This window comes from Diorhabda carinulata, chromosome 9 (genome assembly GCF_026250575.1).
Source record: "Diorhabda carinulata isolate Delta chromosome 9, icDioCari1.1, whole genome shotgun sequence".
Taxonomy (NCBI): domain Eukaryota; kingdom Metazoa; phylum Arthropoda; class Insecta; order Coleoptera; family Chrysomelidae; genus Diorhabda; species Diorhabda carinulata.
In genome coordinates, this window is record NC_079468.1 from 8,767,051 (window position 1) to 8,785,314 (window position 18,264).

Here is an 18,264-nt window from a genome sequence, read left to right on the forward strand (position 1 = left end):
TTGGCATTAAATGTAAAAGCTGAATTTATTGTCAGAATACTTTTGGAAAATGTCTCATTTAGTTCAGAACTAGTGAAAATTCTATCAAGTTGTAAATTATAATATCTAGTAATGGAAATAAATTTTTCAGTACAGTGATTAAAATTTAGCAAGAAGTGTTATTTGGAAATTGTATATATTTTCCTAACAACTTTAAATATGCATACTTTAAGAATAAAGTCTGGAGTTAATGTTTGCTTACGCCGCTGACTTTCCATTCTTTTGACTGGGTCTGAATGGAAGGAATGGTTTGCGTGATGAATATTTTCTAACAAAAAAAACGAAGGAAATGGGACCTATTCGAAGATTTATTGATTTTCTTAAGAAAAAGCGTTTTGTTATTGTAATTTAGTTTGCAGTCACGTACGATTGCAATTTTTCATAGAATAAATGAAGCCACAAAGCGTCTCCTTTGACTTTTGTAATACCCATTCACTCAAAGGTTCATTGAAAACATATAATTATATTTTAATTCAAAATTTTGAGCTAATTTTCTGCATTTCGAGAGTGGAATTATATCAAGTCTAAGAAGATTCTATAATATATTTCTATTAAGATATTATAGTTTGCTTTAAACTGTATATTCCAGTTTATTCATATATTCATAACAATAAGTTTAAGAATGAAATTTGCCTGCATCTTTAATTATCAGACACTTCAGTTTGCTTTTAATCTATCAAAATCTAGCCCTTCAACATTCATTACTTATAGACCTCCTAATCGATTAAGTTCCGTTTCGAAAATGCTTGGTAGGCATCATTGACCAAAGGTAGGTGTAATCTCTCGTTGCTTCCGTCTAGGGTAATTTATTTGAAGTGGTATTTACGTCTGTTCCTTATTTATGTTGACTACATTTTAAGGATGCTGAAATACCACAACTACCGAAATTATATTTTAGTATCCGTTTTGTTGAGTTTCAGAAGTGGTTATAACAATTATAACAATCTTAAATTTTTTTATATAGCTTGCTCTGATGCTATATTTATTTTTTTTGCTTGGGTCGAATTTCGTAGTCGAAATTTCACTTTTTGTTGATTGATTGATGTGATTGTTGGCATACACTTTTTTGATGACAATACAATTTAATAGATTCGTTATCACTGTAATTATTGTAAATAGGCAGAAATCAAATGTCTGCTTTCAATTTTTTCTTCAAAATTCTTTCTGCTAAACAGGCGATTTTAAATATTTGCGACCATTTATTGAAATTTATTATCCTTATTCTGGGAACGTGAGGGATTTAGAAGATACTGTGTACTAATCTCGATGTCAATCTCTGTACCTTCGCACAACGCTTAGTACAGGCACTAAGTATATAAAATATACTCAGTGATACACCCAGAAAGAATAATTTATCGACCTTGAATTTTTGATAACGTGATAGCCTCATATAAAGACCATATTAATTTTATTGGCATGTACAAAAACAAAAAAAAATAGGGTATTTGGCAACACAGTAGCTGAGAACTATTTTGTACAAATCTAGATAGCGATAAATGAAGGAAAAGTGGTTACGGTACCTCGTTCCAGAAAACTTCAACTTCGAGGATCAACTGGTAGAATCTATTGAGTGCGTTGCCAATTGAAGAATTTTCCTCCCAACATATCTCACACAGTTAAATGTGGTGGAATGATTGGCCTTCTCAAAATTTAATGCTATCTTTTTGTAGAACCTGCATAGTTCAAAAAGTGAAATGTGTAGACTATTAAAAAAAAAGAGATAAGGTAGTAACTGATAGAATATCTAAACAAAATAAAACGAATGAATAATATACATAAAGTCTCATAATAGTTTACAGCATTTTTAAAACATTACTTTTAAGCTTATTTCACATCCTTACTTGGTGAAGTACTGTTTTTTATGATAGCATTCCTTAAATGCTTAAGATGGCTAATTTGGATGAACACAATCATAAGACATTTTTCCTAAAGAAATTTGAATAGTATAATGGTTCATTAGATATCATCAATATAATCACAACTTTCATAAGAAATACACACAATTAGTGATCGGAAACCATAAGCAATAGCTCCCCAAACTAATAGCCATCCTGCATCAGCTCAATCATTCACGTCAGCAGTCGAAGTAAATAATAAACCTGAGTGATATGAAAAGACACCAAACGCTTAAATGTGCCGACATAGTGTACACACTATAACAGGTCTACCTTCCTCTCTTAAAGAGTATGACGCATAGCTGCAAAACGGTTTTATCTAGTTAGTTGACAAATGTGTTGACCAGCTGGTTTTTGTATTTTCCACTAGTCTTCACTATTGTATATTTAAAAAACGGGGATAGTGACATGACATTAATTATCCTTATGCCTCCTCATCGTTCCCCAATTTCGTAATATTTGATAAGAATTGGACAGATAATCTTTTTATTGAAATTATCTTTATACCTAAGTCTGGCCTAACGGATGCTCTAAGAGTTTTGGTACAAATAATTTGGTAGCTGACAAAGTTAATAACTCATTAGCTAACTGAATGGAGGGACCCGTACTCTTCCACAAGAGGTCATTTTTTGCAACATCTCTCATTAGGTCGTGGACCACTTGAACATCTATTTCGCGTAATATTCTAAAAATTCTATGCTGTAATTCATAAAATTTGCAAGCCAATATAGGGTTTATCTAGCAAAATGAACTAATTTAGTGAGGCAGTTCTTAATATTCCTTTCAGAATCTACGGCATCTATGGCTTCCCACTTCACTCGACCCGCATAAGGTATGGGTATCCATTTTCTCGAAATCGCACACCAGACCAAAACTTTATTAGACAATTCTGCTCTTTCATTATATTTCACATTGTTAGGACAATCTTCTATATTGTCTGTATAAAAACCATCGTATCTTTGATTTCCCAATTGGCAAGTGTGAAGTATTTTAAATCGTATATAAAAATGACTCTCTCATTCGCAAAATGCAATCGCCTAAGTCGACGACAGCATCTTGGTATCTGTACTCATTGGTTTGGGGTATATTCGAGGCAAGTTCGTCTTTTCGGTATTTTTCAACATTTCTGGTTTATTCTTTCTCTTCGTTTTTGGGTAAAAATTCTTGGTTTATCATTTTTTGGCAGTTTTAATATGTGCATTTTTCATATTCGGTTATAGAACAGTAAAGGCTTCTGCGTGGAATATTTGGAAGTTTTGAAAAATTTGAACTATGTCATGCTTAGGGATCTGTCCAATCAAATTATAAATGCGTTTTCTCATTTCCAACTTATGAGGGTATTTGATGCAACCAACATAAAAAAGGATTGTCTAGCTAATACCAAGAAAATAAACTTTGTTCACAAAACCATTTTGATACTGTATTACAACCTATTCTTAGATTCCTAAATTTTGTTTTTTTTTTATTCGCCGTAACTATTGCGACATACGTTACTTAGTGAAGTTATAATGAGTACGTATGAGCAAAGTTACGTTCTCCTTCTTATGATTTTTGACATTCTCTTATTTTGATATCCTTTGATATAAAGGTTGATAGTTTCCATTCAAATGCTCTCTATATGAATCAATATATTTTAATCAAGAGTACACAAACATACTTTAAATCCAAATTGACTTATCTATATACTTATCTAATAATCAAATACATAATGTGGAAAAATATATTATCGTTTCCATGTAGGCATGTTCTACCTAACAACAAAGACTCTTGAAAAGTTAGGTTGACACGTACCTGAATTCTTTGAAATCTAATAGATCTTCGTGTTATGTTACTTTCGTTTATTCAATGGAAATGGTTGAATTCCATTTAGAAGTTTTAATAAACTTAAACTGCAAAATAAAGTATGAAGGTCGGAAGGTTAAACTGATAACTGCAGGAGCAAAATAATTGCACATTGACATCTGCTCATTTGTTAGCTTGTCATTTAGATATATATCAATCATAATTAAGTTCTTTTCTCTAAACTCAATTATTTTAATTCAATTATGCAAGAAAATGACAGAAAAACTACAAGTTTTTTAGGAAACCTAAGCTCAATGCATTTTCGTAAACGAAATTCACGCAAAAAAATTGCATCATCTATCTCCTCTTCCGTAAAAAGTCGACCATGTACATGTTTCTTTCGGTTAAAGTATAACCACAAATCACATATGGTCAAGTCAGGCGAATAGAGTGGATGCTGAATGATGACAGTCTGCTGTCTAAGGTATGATGATTTTTACTCAGTTTGCCTTTTGGAAATCGTTAAGCGTATACCAAAGAAGTAAAAATTTTGTCACATAAAGATCATTGTTTAAAACTGAATTTACTGTTACATAACTACCGTCAGAGTTGCGTCAATCTCTTGGTAGGTGAATTTTGGTTTTGCTTCGAATATACATCTCATTCTCTCAATCATGTTGCAATAGTAACTGATATAAGGGTCTACCAGCACGTTTATTATTACACAGCGATACTGTCTATTTAAAATTTGTTATACCAACAAAAAACAGTTGCTTGTAACCATTCAAGTCCTTCATAGTAGATCGTACAGCGGACATTTTTTCTTGACAAATTCATATTCCGATGACAAATCGTATGTTAAACTGTTTACTGTGTGATAGCATCGATTCAACTACAGTCAGATCTCACTTTTTAGGAAGTTTTTAAAAATAGACTTTTGCTAGCTCCAAAATTCTGACAGTGACTTCCTTTCATATTTCTGATATTTGGTTCCAAATTTATCAATACGAAGAACTAGGGAAGGGATAATAAAATGACAGGAATTAAATGAAATCCACTACACACAATACAAACTACAAATTTTCATCTCTCCAAAAACCACAGTTTTCAGAAATTCCTCAAATTTCTTATTGAAGTCTATATATATATTGGTAAAATGTGGATATGTATTTTTTAATTCGGTTCTTCCATAATTTATTGTCAATTCGTTTGACTCCCCACGATAGGGGATTTCAGGAAAACATTTCTAATGGTCTCCAAAAAGCCGTAGTAATTCATTTCTAATCAAATATATTTACTCATCATTAGACAAATAATTATAATGAGAATAGCTAATAAAATTATTCCTCTGTACATCCAAAAACAACACTGTGATACTGTTAGGAATAAGTCATTCCACGGTAAAGTGAGCTGCATACATAACTAACAAAATTTGTTTGTGTGTTTGTGTCCATACAAAATATTTACTCATACCACTTCATTGTCTCTTTTATGTCACTAGCTAGCTTCTGAATGCCACAATTTCTTCAAAGTTATCTCAGCTACAGCAATATACAAAAATTGGTTTTTATGGATCATTTTTCAGCTAATAACATATTATTTCAAATATTTACAAACTAGTTTTCTAAGAACGCCACGAGTTAGAGTTTCCTGAATAAAGTGGTACTATAGTGAGCTTAGCAATATCACAAAATATATGCTGCAAACTTGCTTTTCCATATAATCACATTGAATTATTATATTATACGTATATACTATAATATGTTTTAAAATACACTTTCGGTTCAACTTAACTCGTTTTATATTTTTCTGTTGCTATTGATGAAAACTTTCTTAAAACATCGAAGTCTGATTCTAACTAACAAATATCATAATAGAACAGATGGAGATTTGAATCGGTAGCACTCAAGTGTATGTTAAGGAAACGCAAACCGAAATTATTAACATTAGAAGTTATATTATGACTTATAACTTTGAAAATGATTAATAAATTTTATTTGATTTTAGGAATGCTGTCTCATCATCACAATGAACAACTCAGATTACTATCCCTGGGTGCTCCAAAACTCAAGCTACTACAACCTAGATAATTGGACGGGGAACTATAGTTCGGAATATTCAGACGCCTGGAAAAAATGGACTAAACTCATGCAAGATAGAGTTGTAGTAGTTAGTCTTCTGTTAATTTTCTCTATGTGTACTGTTTTTGGCAATATGTTGGTTATTCTGGCCGTTATAAGGGAGAGGTATTTACATACTCCCACGAATTACTTTATAACTTCTTTAGCTGTAGCAGATTGCCTCGTAGGTTTGGTTGTAATGCCGTTCAGTGCACTTTACGAGGTACTTGGTCATACTTGGTTTTTCGGATCGGATTGGTGCGACATCTGGCGAAGTCTGGATGTTCTCTTTAGCACCGCGTCGATTCTTAACCTATGTGTAATTTCCCTCGATAGGTATTGGGCTATTAATGATCCAATCACTTATCCCATGCGTATGACGAAACTGAGATCAATGTTTTTAATTGCTGCTGTGTGGGTCTGCAGCAGCGCTATATCATTTCCGGCTATCGGTTGGTGGAGAGCTGTAAGAAATGCTCCTATACCAGCATTTAGTTGCCCTTTCACAGAAAATTTAGGATATTTAATATTCTCATCTACAATTTCCTTCTATTTACCATTATTTGTTATGGTATTCACTTACTTCAGGATATACAGAGCCGCGGTATATCAAACTAAGTCTTTGAGATTGGGTACTAAGCACATTTTAATGGGCACAGGTACAGGAGAATTAGGTTTGACATTGAGAATACACAGAGGTGGTACTTGTAAAGTTCCCGAATCCAAATTGTACTCGACGCAAGAGGACGAACCTTTGACAGCTCTTCAAAATAATGGACTTTCGCGAGTTCCGTCTTCCAGACTTAACCATCACAGTAAAAATTTTTCGTTGAGCAGAAAGTTTTCGAAATTTTCGAAAGAGAAAAAGGCTGCAAAAACTTTGGGCATAGTGATGGGAGTGTTCGTTATTTGCTGGTTACCATTTTTTGTCGTGAACTTATTGTCCGGTTTCTGTAAACAGTGCATTAGTAATGAACGAGTTGTGTTTGCTGTCGTTACGTGGTTGGGATGGATCAATTCCAGTATGAATCCCGTAATCTACGCTTGTTGGAGCAGAGACTTCAGAAGGTAAGCGTGACAATTAGCAGTATAAATATATTAATTAATATAATTCATCAGGAAACAACTGAAAAAATATACACAATAATATAATAATAGTTACGTAAGTGCACTTAATTGAAATTAAAATTATTAAATAGTTGTTTATACGAAACAAATAGAAGATTTTTATGTCAGTGATTGTATTCAAACGGTGTCGTAAAGATTGCGTACAGCTGAAATTTAGCGAAGATTGATCCAAGTTGATAGTTGACTGGTGGGTGACAAGAAACATTTAACTTGAACAATAAATCATCTTACTGATTATATGAAACTTAGTGACTATATTGTGTAGTATAACAGTGTAACAACTACTACAGCAGTAGTAACATTTAAATAATATCTATCCTACATATGTTGTTAGATGAAAATTAGTTACATTAGGTTAGTTTCGCGGTGATTTGTTTCAATTTATGATATTTTGATAAATACCGATGTCGAAACGTCAAATTTTCTATGAAAAGAGCACTAAAGTCAAGACAAATCATCACGAAATATATTATAAAAATATGTATGAAGTGAAAGATTGATTAAAATTAGGTTAGCTTAGGGTTAGGGATATGCTTAGGTTTTCCTGGTGTGTCACATTCCGCAGCTTCAAGTGACAGGCCTGGTTTCACCAGATAAATTCCAGCTGTAAGTAATCTTCGGATATTTGTTCGAAAGAATAACGATTCCTATGATCATATCCAAATTGCAACTGAATACTAAAGACGCATTGGAAGAAGAGAACTAATTATGAAAAATACAAAGATTTGAAAATTTTAATTATAGCATGATGTTGCTGAAGGATTCGACCCATAATATTGTTGAAAAAGGAAGTTTCATCTTCAAGTGATGCTGGTACAAGAATTATCTAAACATGATCATTATAGTAGCAAACACTCTTCACACGTTCATATTAAATGGTACAGCCAACCTAAACTATTATACTTTTGGAGACTTACTAATCCCAGATGGATGCGATAGCATAACGAAAAGGCATTTCAAAGATTATGTTTGGGTAAGCATTATCGATACCAAGTTATTCGAATGAATTATTTCACTGAGATGGAAAGGTCAATAGAGGCACCAGCTTTTAAACTTAGTAAGTATTGTATAGAACATAAGACCTGATAATCGGGATGAGCTGTGAAGTAGAATATTGATAACAAATAAGCTATAGTAATAAGGTGGGCTTTTTATAATGATTTGAATACAAACAAATGGAAGGAGAGAGACAAATTCAATAAATTATTCTTCCTATTCATAGTTTAGAATCTTCTCTGTGATTGTGAAATTATATGGTCTTGATAATTTTATTTGTAATTGAATAGATAAGAAAGACTTACAGATAATTTTTTTTGCTGTCGCCAGATAGAAAAGTTGTTGGAACTTCAACCCATACCAAAAAAAAAGGAGAAAATACGGTTCCCACTATCTATCGTCTGATTTCTTAAGTTCCAGCAATTGCCAAGGACATGGTGAAAGTCAATAACCAGCAAATCTTGAGATATATTGAGTCTGCCAACATTTTTAGCGACCATCAATACGTTTTCCGTAAACATAGATCAACCGGGGACCTCCTGGCCTATGTCACTAACGTATGTGCTGAAGCTATAGAGAAATATGGGGAAACCAGTGCAATCCAACCAACCACCAACCAACCAACTACAAATCCGATATATAGCTTCGCCAACGATAGCACATTGGTGACGTCGTTAAATCAACCACCCCAATAAACTCGGCTACTATCCAAATCTGTAGGCAACGGTCCTGTCTGAATATAAAATTTCTTGGATGCCTTTCTTCTTGAGTTCATATGTTAACTATTGATATTTCTTATTTTTGTTATTAAATTTTTTTTCGGTATTTCCAGCAATTGGATTTTTCCAAATTAAATGCGGCTTGTTTCGATTGCCTGTTTTTATACAAATCACTTTTCATCTATTATAATAATATAATATATTAATTAAGAAAATTAAGTCTTCATTCCAGAGCGAAATTTTTGTATTATATGTAAATTAAAGCGCTTGACTAATCACGATCGTTAACGCTTGATTAAGTATCAGTTTTGTAGTTAGTTCTTCGTTGTGGGGTACTATAATCGATGGCAAAAATAGAATCGGATCTATCTACTTAGCTAACTATTATACTAAACTACTGTACTAGTTTTCACTGACCTCATGAACTAAATTAGTAGCTACTATAATAATTTACTAGCCATGTCGGAAATTGGCTTAACAGTTATTTGTAAATCAAGTGTAAGAATTTTGTTATATTCTAAGGTCACGTACTAGTGATCCAACAGAATTAATTAAATTCAATGGATATTTTCAATGAAAGTTTAAAATTGCTTTAAGAAGTAGTAATATTTGTTTTTCAGTCAATTTTAAGTGTATTTGACAAGCCTCAGATAAAGTTCCAATAATTTCGCTAATTAATTCATTTTTCCGCTTTGTGTCAGCATTTCTTTATCCCATGTTACTGACAACTTTCTTTTGGACCGACAACAGAAATCCGAAGTAAATTAAAAATAAGATGATTGTATCGTATTCTCAAGAAATCGTGACTAACTGAGAAAATAACATTTTTTGCCAAAAATCTATTTTATTTATCAATTTAATTTCCTTCAAGAGCAATACAATCATACCAAAGCTTCTCGATGCTGTGCTTGCTTGTAGAAGGATTTGTCTTTTGCCTCAAAATAGGTTTAAATTTCCGCAATTGCTTCATTATTTGAACTGAATTTCTTACCAGCGAGCAATTTTTTGAGCCAGTAGTCCCTGGGAGCCAGATCTGAACTATACGGTAGATGAGGAAGCAATTCGATCGTTGCCATCGACTTGTGAATCGGTGCATTGTCTTGGCGAAACAGGTTTTTTCTTCGACATATGAGGCCGTTTTTCTGTGATTTTTGTATTCAAACGATCCAACAACTCTATACAGTATTCGCTATTGATATTCTGTCCTTTTTGAAGATAGTCAATGAACAATATTCCATGCGCAACCCAAAATACTGAAGCCGTAACCTACCCAGCTGACTGTTACGTATTTGGACGTCTGCAGTCCACTCAGATGATGATCGCTTTAATTCCGGAGTGAGTGATGAATCCATGTTCTATCTATTGTCACATATCGATGCAAAAAGAGTCCGGATAATACTTTTGAAGCCATTGCTGAGGGTATTTTTTATGAAAAAGCAATAATACATTAACACACGAATTTGTTTCGAATCCATTATTTTAAAAATAACAAAACTAACCTCACTTGAATGGCTGTCACTTCTTTTCACACATAGTCTTTTAAAAGTTGGTACTTCATAAACGTCATATGTGTGTCAATCATACGAATTATTGAATGATGTTGCACTTCAGTAATGTATTAATGTGAGAAAAGCTACAGAATATGAAAAATAAAAAATTTGGTCTGATAATAAATATTCAACAGAAAATGGGACCAAAAGTCTTTTATTTTGGAATAAAATAACTTTCAAAACTTTTACCCCCTGTATTTTATTGCTGTATGTGAGCAATTTCAAAGTTCATATTTTTAGCATTTACATACATTAACATTCTTACATTTCATTTGAAAAGGTCTGATGCCAATTTCAATTCTGACCTAATATTACGTGACCGACGACGGCCATTTTCTAAAATACACAGAAATGTGATGATGTAGAACAAGGTATACTTTGAAGGTAGGAGGAGGAGAAAGCAGGAATATTAATAGAAATGTACCTATTGGCATCTATTATTCCTAAATATATAATCAATGATATAAATTTCTTCAATTTCTTATTCGTTAGACCTTTTATTTATGTTCATGTTTCTAAATCTTTCATAAAATTTTTTAAAAAACAGGTAAAAATTTAACGTTTCGACTACTTTCATATTTTGATGGAGACTGGAAGTAAAGACAATTTAGAATTATAAATTGATCATATATTGAATATTTCACAGAATATTATCTTATATAGACTTCATAAGGTTGTGAGCTGTTTGATTATACTAGTAAACAAGTACTAGTAAATTCTAGGTATATCATTGTATTTTTAAGAAAACACCGAATAGTGAATAAACATTTGAATAGCTACAGTTTTGGTTCCAATAGCCTTTTTTAAGTATAAAATGATAATCAGTTTCCCAGAGAAGTAGTGATAGGTCAGTCACAAATATGAAAGTATAAAAAATTATTTAGTTCAATGAAATGTATCAAAATTACGATAATTTTTGTATAATTCGTGTTTTTAAATAAACATTATGAACTATTGTCGCTATTACTCGTTGTCGGTTCAGTTGAACTAATTTTTTATGAGGAGAACATAATTGATCCATAGATGATTTCTACCTCATCGAGTGGCGGTAGATGCTCTAGAATTTCTGGCGATAATGCTTTCTTTCGTTTCTGTGAAGTTAAAAAAATATCAGAATCGATAGTCTCTTCACCAAATTTTTGTTTGTACTAGCTATGTACGGTACTACCATTCTGAATACACTGTTTACACCACTACTACACCGACACTCACGATTTCACTGTCTGACCCGCGTTATCTCTGAAGTCTCTGAAGACGATAACTTGGTTATAGAAACGCTCGTCAGAAAGTGTAATCGTGAGTTTTGGTGTGAACAGTTTATTTAGTATGAATATCGCCAACGGTTCCAGAAATTTAGTTTCATCCCATTTATAATTTAACATTAATGGGAGAACATATCAAGGAGAGTAACGTCGAAAACCTACGTTTGATTTTTTTTTGGGAGTTCTGTCATAGTTTCAGAAACAATTACGTTTTTATTAGGGTAACATTTCTTTTTGGCCTCAAAATAATTGTTATAATTGGGATGTATAACTGCGTTTCTCAACTTCGCTTCTATTCTTGTTTTTTTGGCAATGATTTTTTGTCAATTTTGCAAAACCAAGAGCGCCAATGCTTCATCTGGCGTATAAACCATTTTTACATTTTTGTCCATTCTTCCAAACTTCTCTTATCCTAAAGGCACTCGTCGGCGTTATATTCATTACTTTTGTAATCAGTTTCAACGCATCCAATTTCCCTTCTGTTCTTGAACCCATTTTAACTCTCTCGCTACTGACTTCAAAACTTACTTCGGGTCGTTCCATGAGAGAAGTTGATGATGCCTCATCAAGCAAATGTAATGAATGAAGCATATTGCTCCAGAAATCTTGTGTCTATTCTATTGGCGATTTGCCACATGTTTGGAAATGCGAAATTTCAAAGTTTCTTCATCATACCTTTTAGATATTTGATGATTGTGAACAACATTCTGAAATTTTTCCGTATTTTTTTCACCTTTCCGTTCGTGCCAAATGGTGAACAGATTCTTGAGTTTCAAAGAAAAAGCTGTATAATATTTGTTTGATGGAATATTTTACTTTCTGACATTATTTCATTCCAAGAACTTATAAAATAAACCATAAATGAATTCTTTTTGAAAAATGGAAGTATCCTATTGTTGTCTTAGAATTATAACGATAGAAGAAGCACTATTTTATTTAACACATACGAAAAATGTCTTTCTCATTTTCGACGTCTAAATCAATCCTATTTTAAGAGTATATTTTCCATCTTGTCTTGGTAATTATAAAATTAGTAGGGTTTGTTCAAATATTTGGAATAATAACAAAATAAAGAACAAAAGGATATAATTTTTTCTCTAGAAATGTATTTCATATCAGAAAATAATGGTTAACAAGCAATTTCAAAGACGATTTAGTACTTTTAAGTTCAAGAGACTTTAAAAAAATCTCAACCGTAAAAATCTTACAAACATTCAAATACGGATAAAGCGAATTCTTTCACGGTCTTATTGAATAAAGTAATTGTGAATTCTTTTGCTTGAGAAACTTAACGACATATTCATTGGATATAGAAATGGAAGTACAGAAAATTTCTTTAAATAAATGCTTTTTATTGTGATTTTCTGCATGTAGCAGCTATATTTTTAATTGGACGTCTTTGTTATATTTCTAATATAAAGATTGGAAAGTTTGTAATTCACAATAATATCACAGTAGACAGCTATGCTTCGATATAAATAATGTATTGAAAATATAAAAGTATACGCTGAAAGAATACGAGGCTTGGCAATTCAGTTCTCAACATTTTGTCGTAACCTGGGACTTGGAAATGATGCAGTGTCATTTCATCTACACCTGCGTAGCAACGAGGTCATAAGTGGTATGAGCAAATTATAAGAGGATATGAGTCAGTCAAGACCGAGGCATGGTCGGGATGTCGTTCGATTTCAAAAGCAGATAAAAATGGATAAATTGGTTTAGATAGATGATTATTACTAACACGAGTATAGGGAGACAGAGAGGGATATTGGGAATTCATTGAATAATAAATATTGTACTGTAAAAACATGACATGACATTCAGAAAGACATCTTTAGTTAGAAATTACAAATACTCTGGTAGGTATGTGAAATAACTAACATATTCCGAATATATTCTGAGAACAATAAATTTATTGTATATTTTGCTATATTAAGAGGATTACTACATCTTTTGAATATTTTCTATTCGTTAGTTCTGTTAGTATTTACATTTCATTTACTTAAGGAATGTTTGCACTGTTAGTTTCATCTTTATGGCTTTTATTAACCGAAACCCTTCAACAACGTTTTATCAAAAAAGAAATTTTATCATAAACATTTAAGACCCACTATATGGAGAGTTGACCAAAATGGCTTATTTATGGCTTTTATGTGTATTTAGTATATTATGTAGTGCCGTTAGCAGATTTTCTGATTGAGTCATTTTTCAGAATATGACGTCATTGGTTAATATTTTAAATGCGTCACCCTGTATTTATATTTTTCTTAAGTAGGTAGATATAATTCTGAATGTACTGATTCTTCATTCAAATTACACAATTAAATTTGAAACTTCAGTTATGTTATCATGTTACAAGACTTTTAATAGATTATTAATCATATCCGAATTAAGTGAACGGGAGGAGTCGATTTGTTTTATAATACATATCCTGATAGATTTTCTCATATTCCCAAGTCCACAGTGTCTTAAAATTTGATAAACTTCACACCAAGCATTAAATGAACATGACAAACGATTAAATAGTTTTACAAAAACAATTATGTAAGGAACTGATGTGAATAAAACATTTATGAATAACATTCATCCACAATACTTCAGAAAGCTCTCTTCAATACAGCTTCGTCAACTATTAGCAGTCTTTTTCTTTTATTTAACACAAAAACCGTCAAAAATCGGAGAAAATTACTATTCGCACAATTGAATACGGCTGAGAAATCTATCAACTGAATTCCGTTTCAAAAATGCTTTCACTTATTCGAAGTTCGAAGCTAAAGTTGTTTATTTTTGGAAAATAATCAAAATTTTTATATTAAATAGAAGTTCTACAAACCCTACCATTGAATTTGATGCTTGAACCGTAATCCGTAAATCAGAGATCCAAACCTGATATCAGTAAATATTTTTCTTCTTAAAAAAATTATCGATACGTGGTAATACATTCAAAAGGTTGATAGCGCTTAAACTGAAGAGATATGACATAAACAGAGAATCTGCAAACATCATTACGTATTATACGAGATATACAATAGTTTTCATTTTTCATAAGTCATAATTAAACCACAAAATCGGTGTTCCTTCAATTTTGCCCGCAACGTGAATGATTTGTGCACTTTATAATTCCATTGAACTACTTGAAACTACGGTAACCGATTCTTAAGTTGAATATTTTTGCAATTAACGTTAAAGATACCGAGGGTTTGAAGTAGTGTTCAATGTGTATAATAATTATATGGAAAGTTCAACTAAAATTTATGAAAAATTTTCATTGATGTAATTTCAGAATGAAAGCAAATTTCTTCTAGGTAAATAAGTTTCAACACTTTTAGAAACGATTAGTTCGTGTCTATTTTGTCTATTTTTTATTATTAGCGGTTTAGTAGATGCAAGCGTTTTTAGGAAGTACAAGAATGAATAAAACAGATCAATTATACTGATGATATGTTATCAGTATATCTGTTTTTTTATGAAAAAGTTTCAATCAGACATCATACAATTTTCTGATTAATTAATAGAGTCATCAGTTGAAAATTGTGTAGATTATTTAGAAATATGAATCTACTGGAAAGGATTAAAGTGCTGACTTGAAATCATTCTAATCTATAGAGCCAGAATCTAACCCTTATATTTTTTTCATATCATCTATCAACTTGATGAATTTGAGAACAACGGGAGCTATCAGTTGTTACGGAAAACTGCGATTCCTTTATTCAGAAGTTATTGCTTTTTTTCGACTGGCCAAACAGCAAATTTGGCGATTCTACATAAAACCTACATCAAAAAGGACGCGATTTATTGAGACGAACCGATTTAGATAAGAATTCTAATAAAATCCAATAGCTCTCCTTTTTAGAACAAGGGTAGAAACTCAATGCAATAATATTTTGAATTCGAAGGGCGAGGCTAATTTAGAAGTTTTATTATCAATTAATGTCATCCTTGTCTTATAATTTCTCGTATGATTTTGATTTTTCGTATCATTCGCACATTTAAGTTCATATTAAAGAAACATTTCCATTATATCCAGTGCTACTCATTTATATTGTAAAAACATGAAGTTTTATAACTATTTCAGTCTTTTTTTAATTTCAAAGAATGAAACAACTATTTTGGGACAAAGTTTTAAACTTTCATGAAATACTACAATATTTTTTTTTATAGTTTAAGCTTCAGTTTATAAGTGTTTATATTAAACCATGCCACTAGATGCAGTATGCATGCAGATGGATGTTACAGACGAATATCTATTAATAAGGAAGTTATGGCAACTCCAATTTACAGTTAAACTTCTTCTGAACACACTCTTTACACTACCACTACACCAAAACTCACAGACTGACGTGCTTTCGATCGTTTTCAGATATTAAAGGTTTGAACTTAAACCTGATAATTTGACTTGACTTGAGTTTTTTCACCAATAAACCACCAGCGAGAAAACCTCCTTGGCGGGAAACTAAACTATACAGTGGGCTGTGTGGAATTGGCACTTATTCAAGCTTTTCTCACATCTAACAATTCCAATGCTTTCAAATGCATCCAAAAATTTATTATTGCATACATTATTTTGATCGGCAATACTCGATTTTTCGGTCTGTACACATTTTAAAAGTGCTATGTGCTCCTTAAACCAGACAATAACGGATCTCTTGGTCGGTCCAATATATCTCTCGTTACAATGTCCACAGCTAATTTCATATAGACCACTCTTTTCCAAATTTGGTATATTACGATTAGCCAATAATTATTTTAATTTATTTTTGGATTTATAAACCAATTTGAAGCCCACTCTTTTAAATATTCCTTGCAATTCCTCTGTGAATGCTAGCTGTCCATTATTTTCTATTTCATAGGTCAACTTTATAAATGGATATTTTGAATTGAGCTCAAAAATTAATTTGCCTACGTTTGCCATTTTCGTACTGAATAACTTGGTTACCGAAACGCGCGTCAAACAGTGTAATTGTGAGTGTTCGTGTAGTGGTAGTGTGAACAGTGTACTCAGTATGAATATCAACAACGGTTCCAGAAATGTCAACTTAGTTGAAGCTCTCACAATTTTTTCTACTGATTGCGATACTAGACTTTCAATTCTAATATCTTCCAAAACTGGACTCAACCATTCTATATTTGGCCTTCCTTCTCTTCTTCCACCGCCTTATATATATTTTCCAGCATCGTTTTCGTATTCCTTAAACATCTTACTCTTCGAGCATTCATGATACTTGCTTCTGATGGTTATTTATATAGATTTTTCAGATATTGGTTAATTATTCTCTTCCAAAATACTTCATTCGTTCTCATTCTCACGAAAGATTTTATATTCCTTTCTTACATAACCATTTTTGTTTCTTTGTTGTTGAAACTCATGTTTTTCTCCAGTATGCTGGTCCATGTGAGCTATATTGCTGATTCCTAGAATTAGACAAAAAAATGAATGACATGAATATTTGATAATAAAAGTATGAACTGGTACACTCAGCCAATAGCGTCGTAGGTAGGGTGCCGGATATGAAAGGGCATCATAGACATCATCCGCTTATATACGGAGAGCTGGCTACAAAAAAAGGGTCGATAAGGTGCGCGCTATTTCAGCTTGTAAACTGTCGACCTCAACTAAATACATCACCAAACGCCACTTCTTAAGGTCAGTATAGGTTGGATATGAAAATGCCAGCCGGTGTTCGGGAACGGAAAAATTGGCTAAAAAGCCTCATAATGTGCGCGCATGAAACCTTTTGTAATGTAGGATTTAAACCTCAAAAAAGAAGGTTCAATAGCACAACAAGTTTTGCTGGACGGTAAAGTCTCATAAGAAGTGATCGGAAGTGCGGCTTAAACCTCAAATAAGAACAGTGTAATATTGCAAGAATTTTCGCAGACCAGAAAACCCTCGTAGTAATTGATTGAAAGTGTCAGATAACTCTGAAAAAAATTGGCGTCATTTGTGAAATGAAAATTTTTCGTATTCGGCTTATTGGAAAATTATTTTTTATATCTCCATTCAAAATATCTGTTTGAAGTTATCCGAAATTGAAAAAAAATCTGGATACGATGAAAATTCTTGAAATATTATAAAAATAACAAAATTTTTTATCGCGCGCGTGATTTTATAGCGCTTACCCATGGAGACATCAAAAACAATTTTTCATCAAGCCAAAAACGAAAAATTTTGATTTCAAATATACACCGATTTCCTTCAATTTTTTTCAGAAGTTTTTCGGCCTGTAAAACTTCTTGTACTATTTTCACGCGCGCACGTTAAAAGGTTATGAGGCCAATTTTTCCGGTCGGGAAAACTGGCTGGAATTTTCATATCCAACCTGTACTGATCTTAAGAAGTGTTGTTTGGTGATGTACTAAGTAGGGGTCGTCAGTTTATAAGCTGAAATGGAGCGCACCTTACTGACACTGTTCTTTGTAGCCAGCTTCTTAATGTGGTATATACAAAAATGCCATTCTAAGAGAGAATTTACTGAAGAACTTAATTACTGATCCTGGTGGAAATACCCGCTACGAGCCTATAACTTTGAAGTTTCTGCTTTTGGACTCCACATTAGTGTTAATCAATGAATCAAACACAAAATAATATTCTGATTCCTGGTATTCTTTATACTATCGTAAATTAACTGATTTCAAATTAGATAAAGATGATAGAATACTGAGTGACGATAACTTTATCGAATTATATATCTATACGTATACCACCAGTGGTACAAAGACCGGTGGTTTGTACCACCGGTGGTATTGGTCACCCGGCTACACCGGACAGCAGT

The 18,264-nt window shown here is 32.3% G+C and overlaps 1 protein-coding gene across 1 annotated transcript in view; it reads left to right on the forward strand.

The window, feature by feature from the left end:
• LOC130898227 (dopamine receptor 2-like) overlaps window positions 1-18,264 on the forward strand; it is a 392,084-nt gene that overhangs the window by 100,237 nt on the left and 273,583 nt on the right. Inside the window, exon 2 of the mRNA XM_057807336.1 lies at window positions 5,724-6,904. Within this exon, the coding sequence (XP_057663319.1) occupies window positions 5,745-6,904 (1,160 nt within the window). The 5' untranslated portion in view covers window positions 5,724-5,744. The remainder of the gene's footprint in view (window positions 1-5,723; window positions 6,905-18,264) is intronic.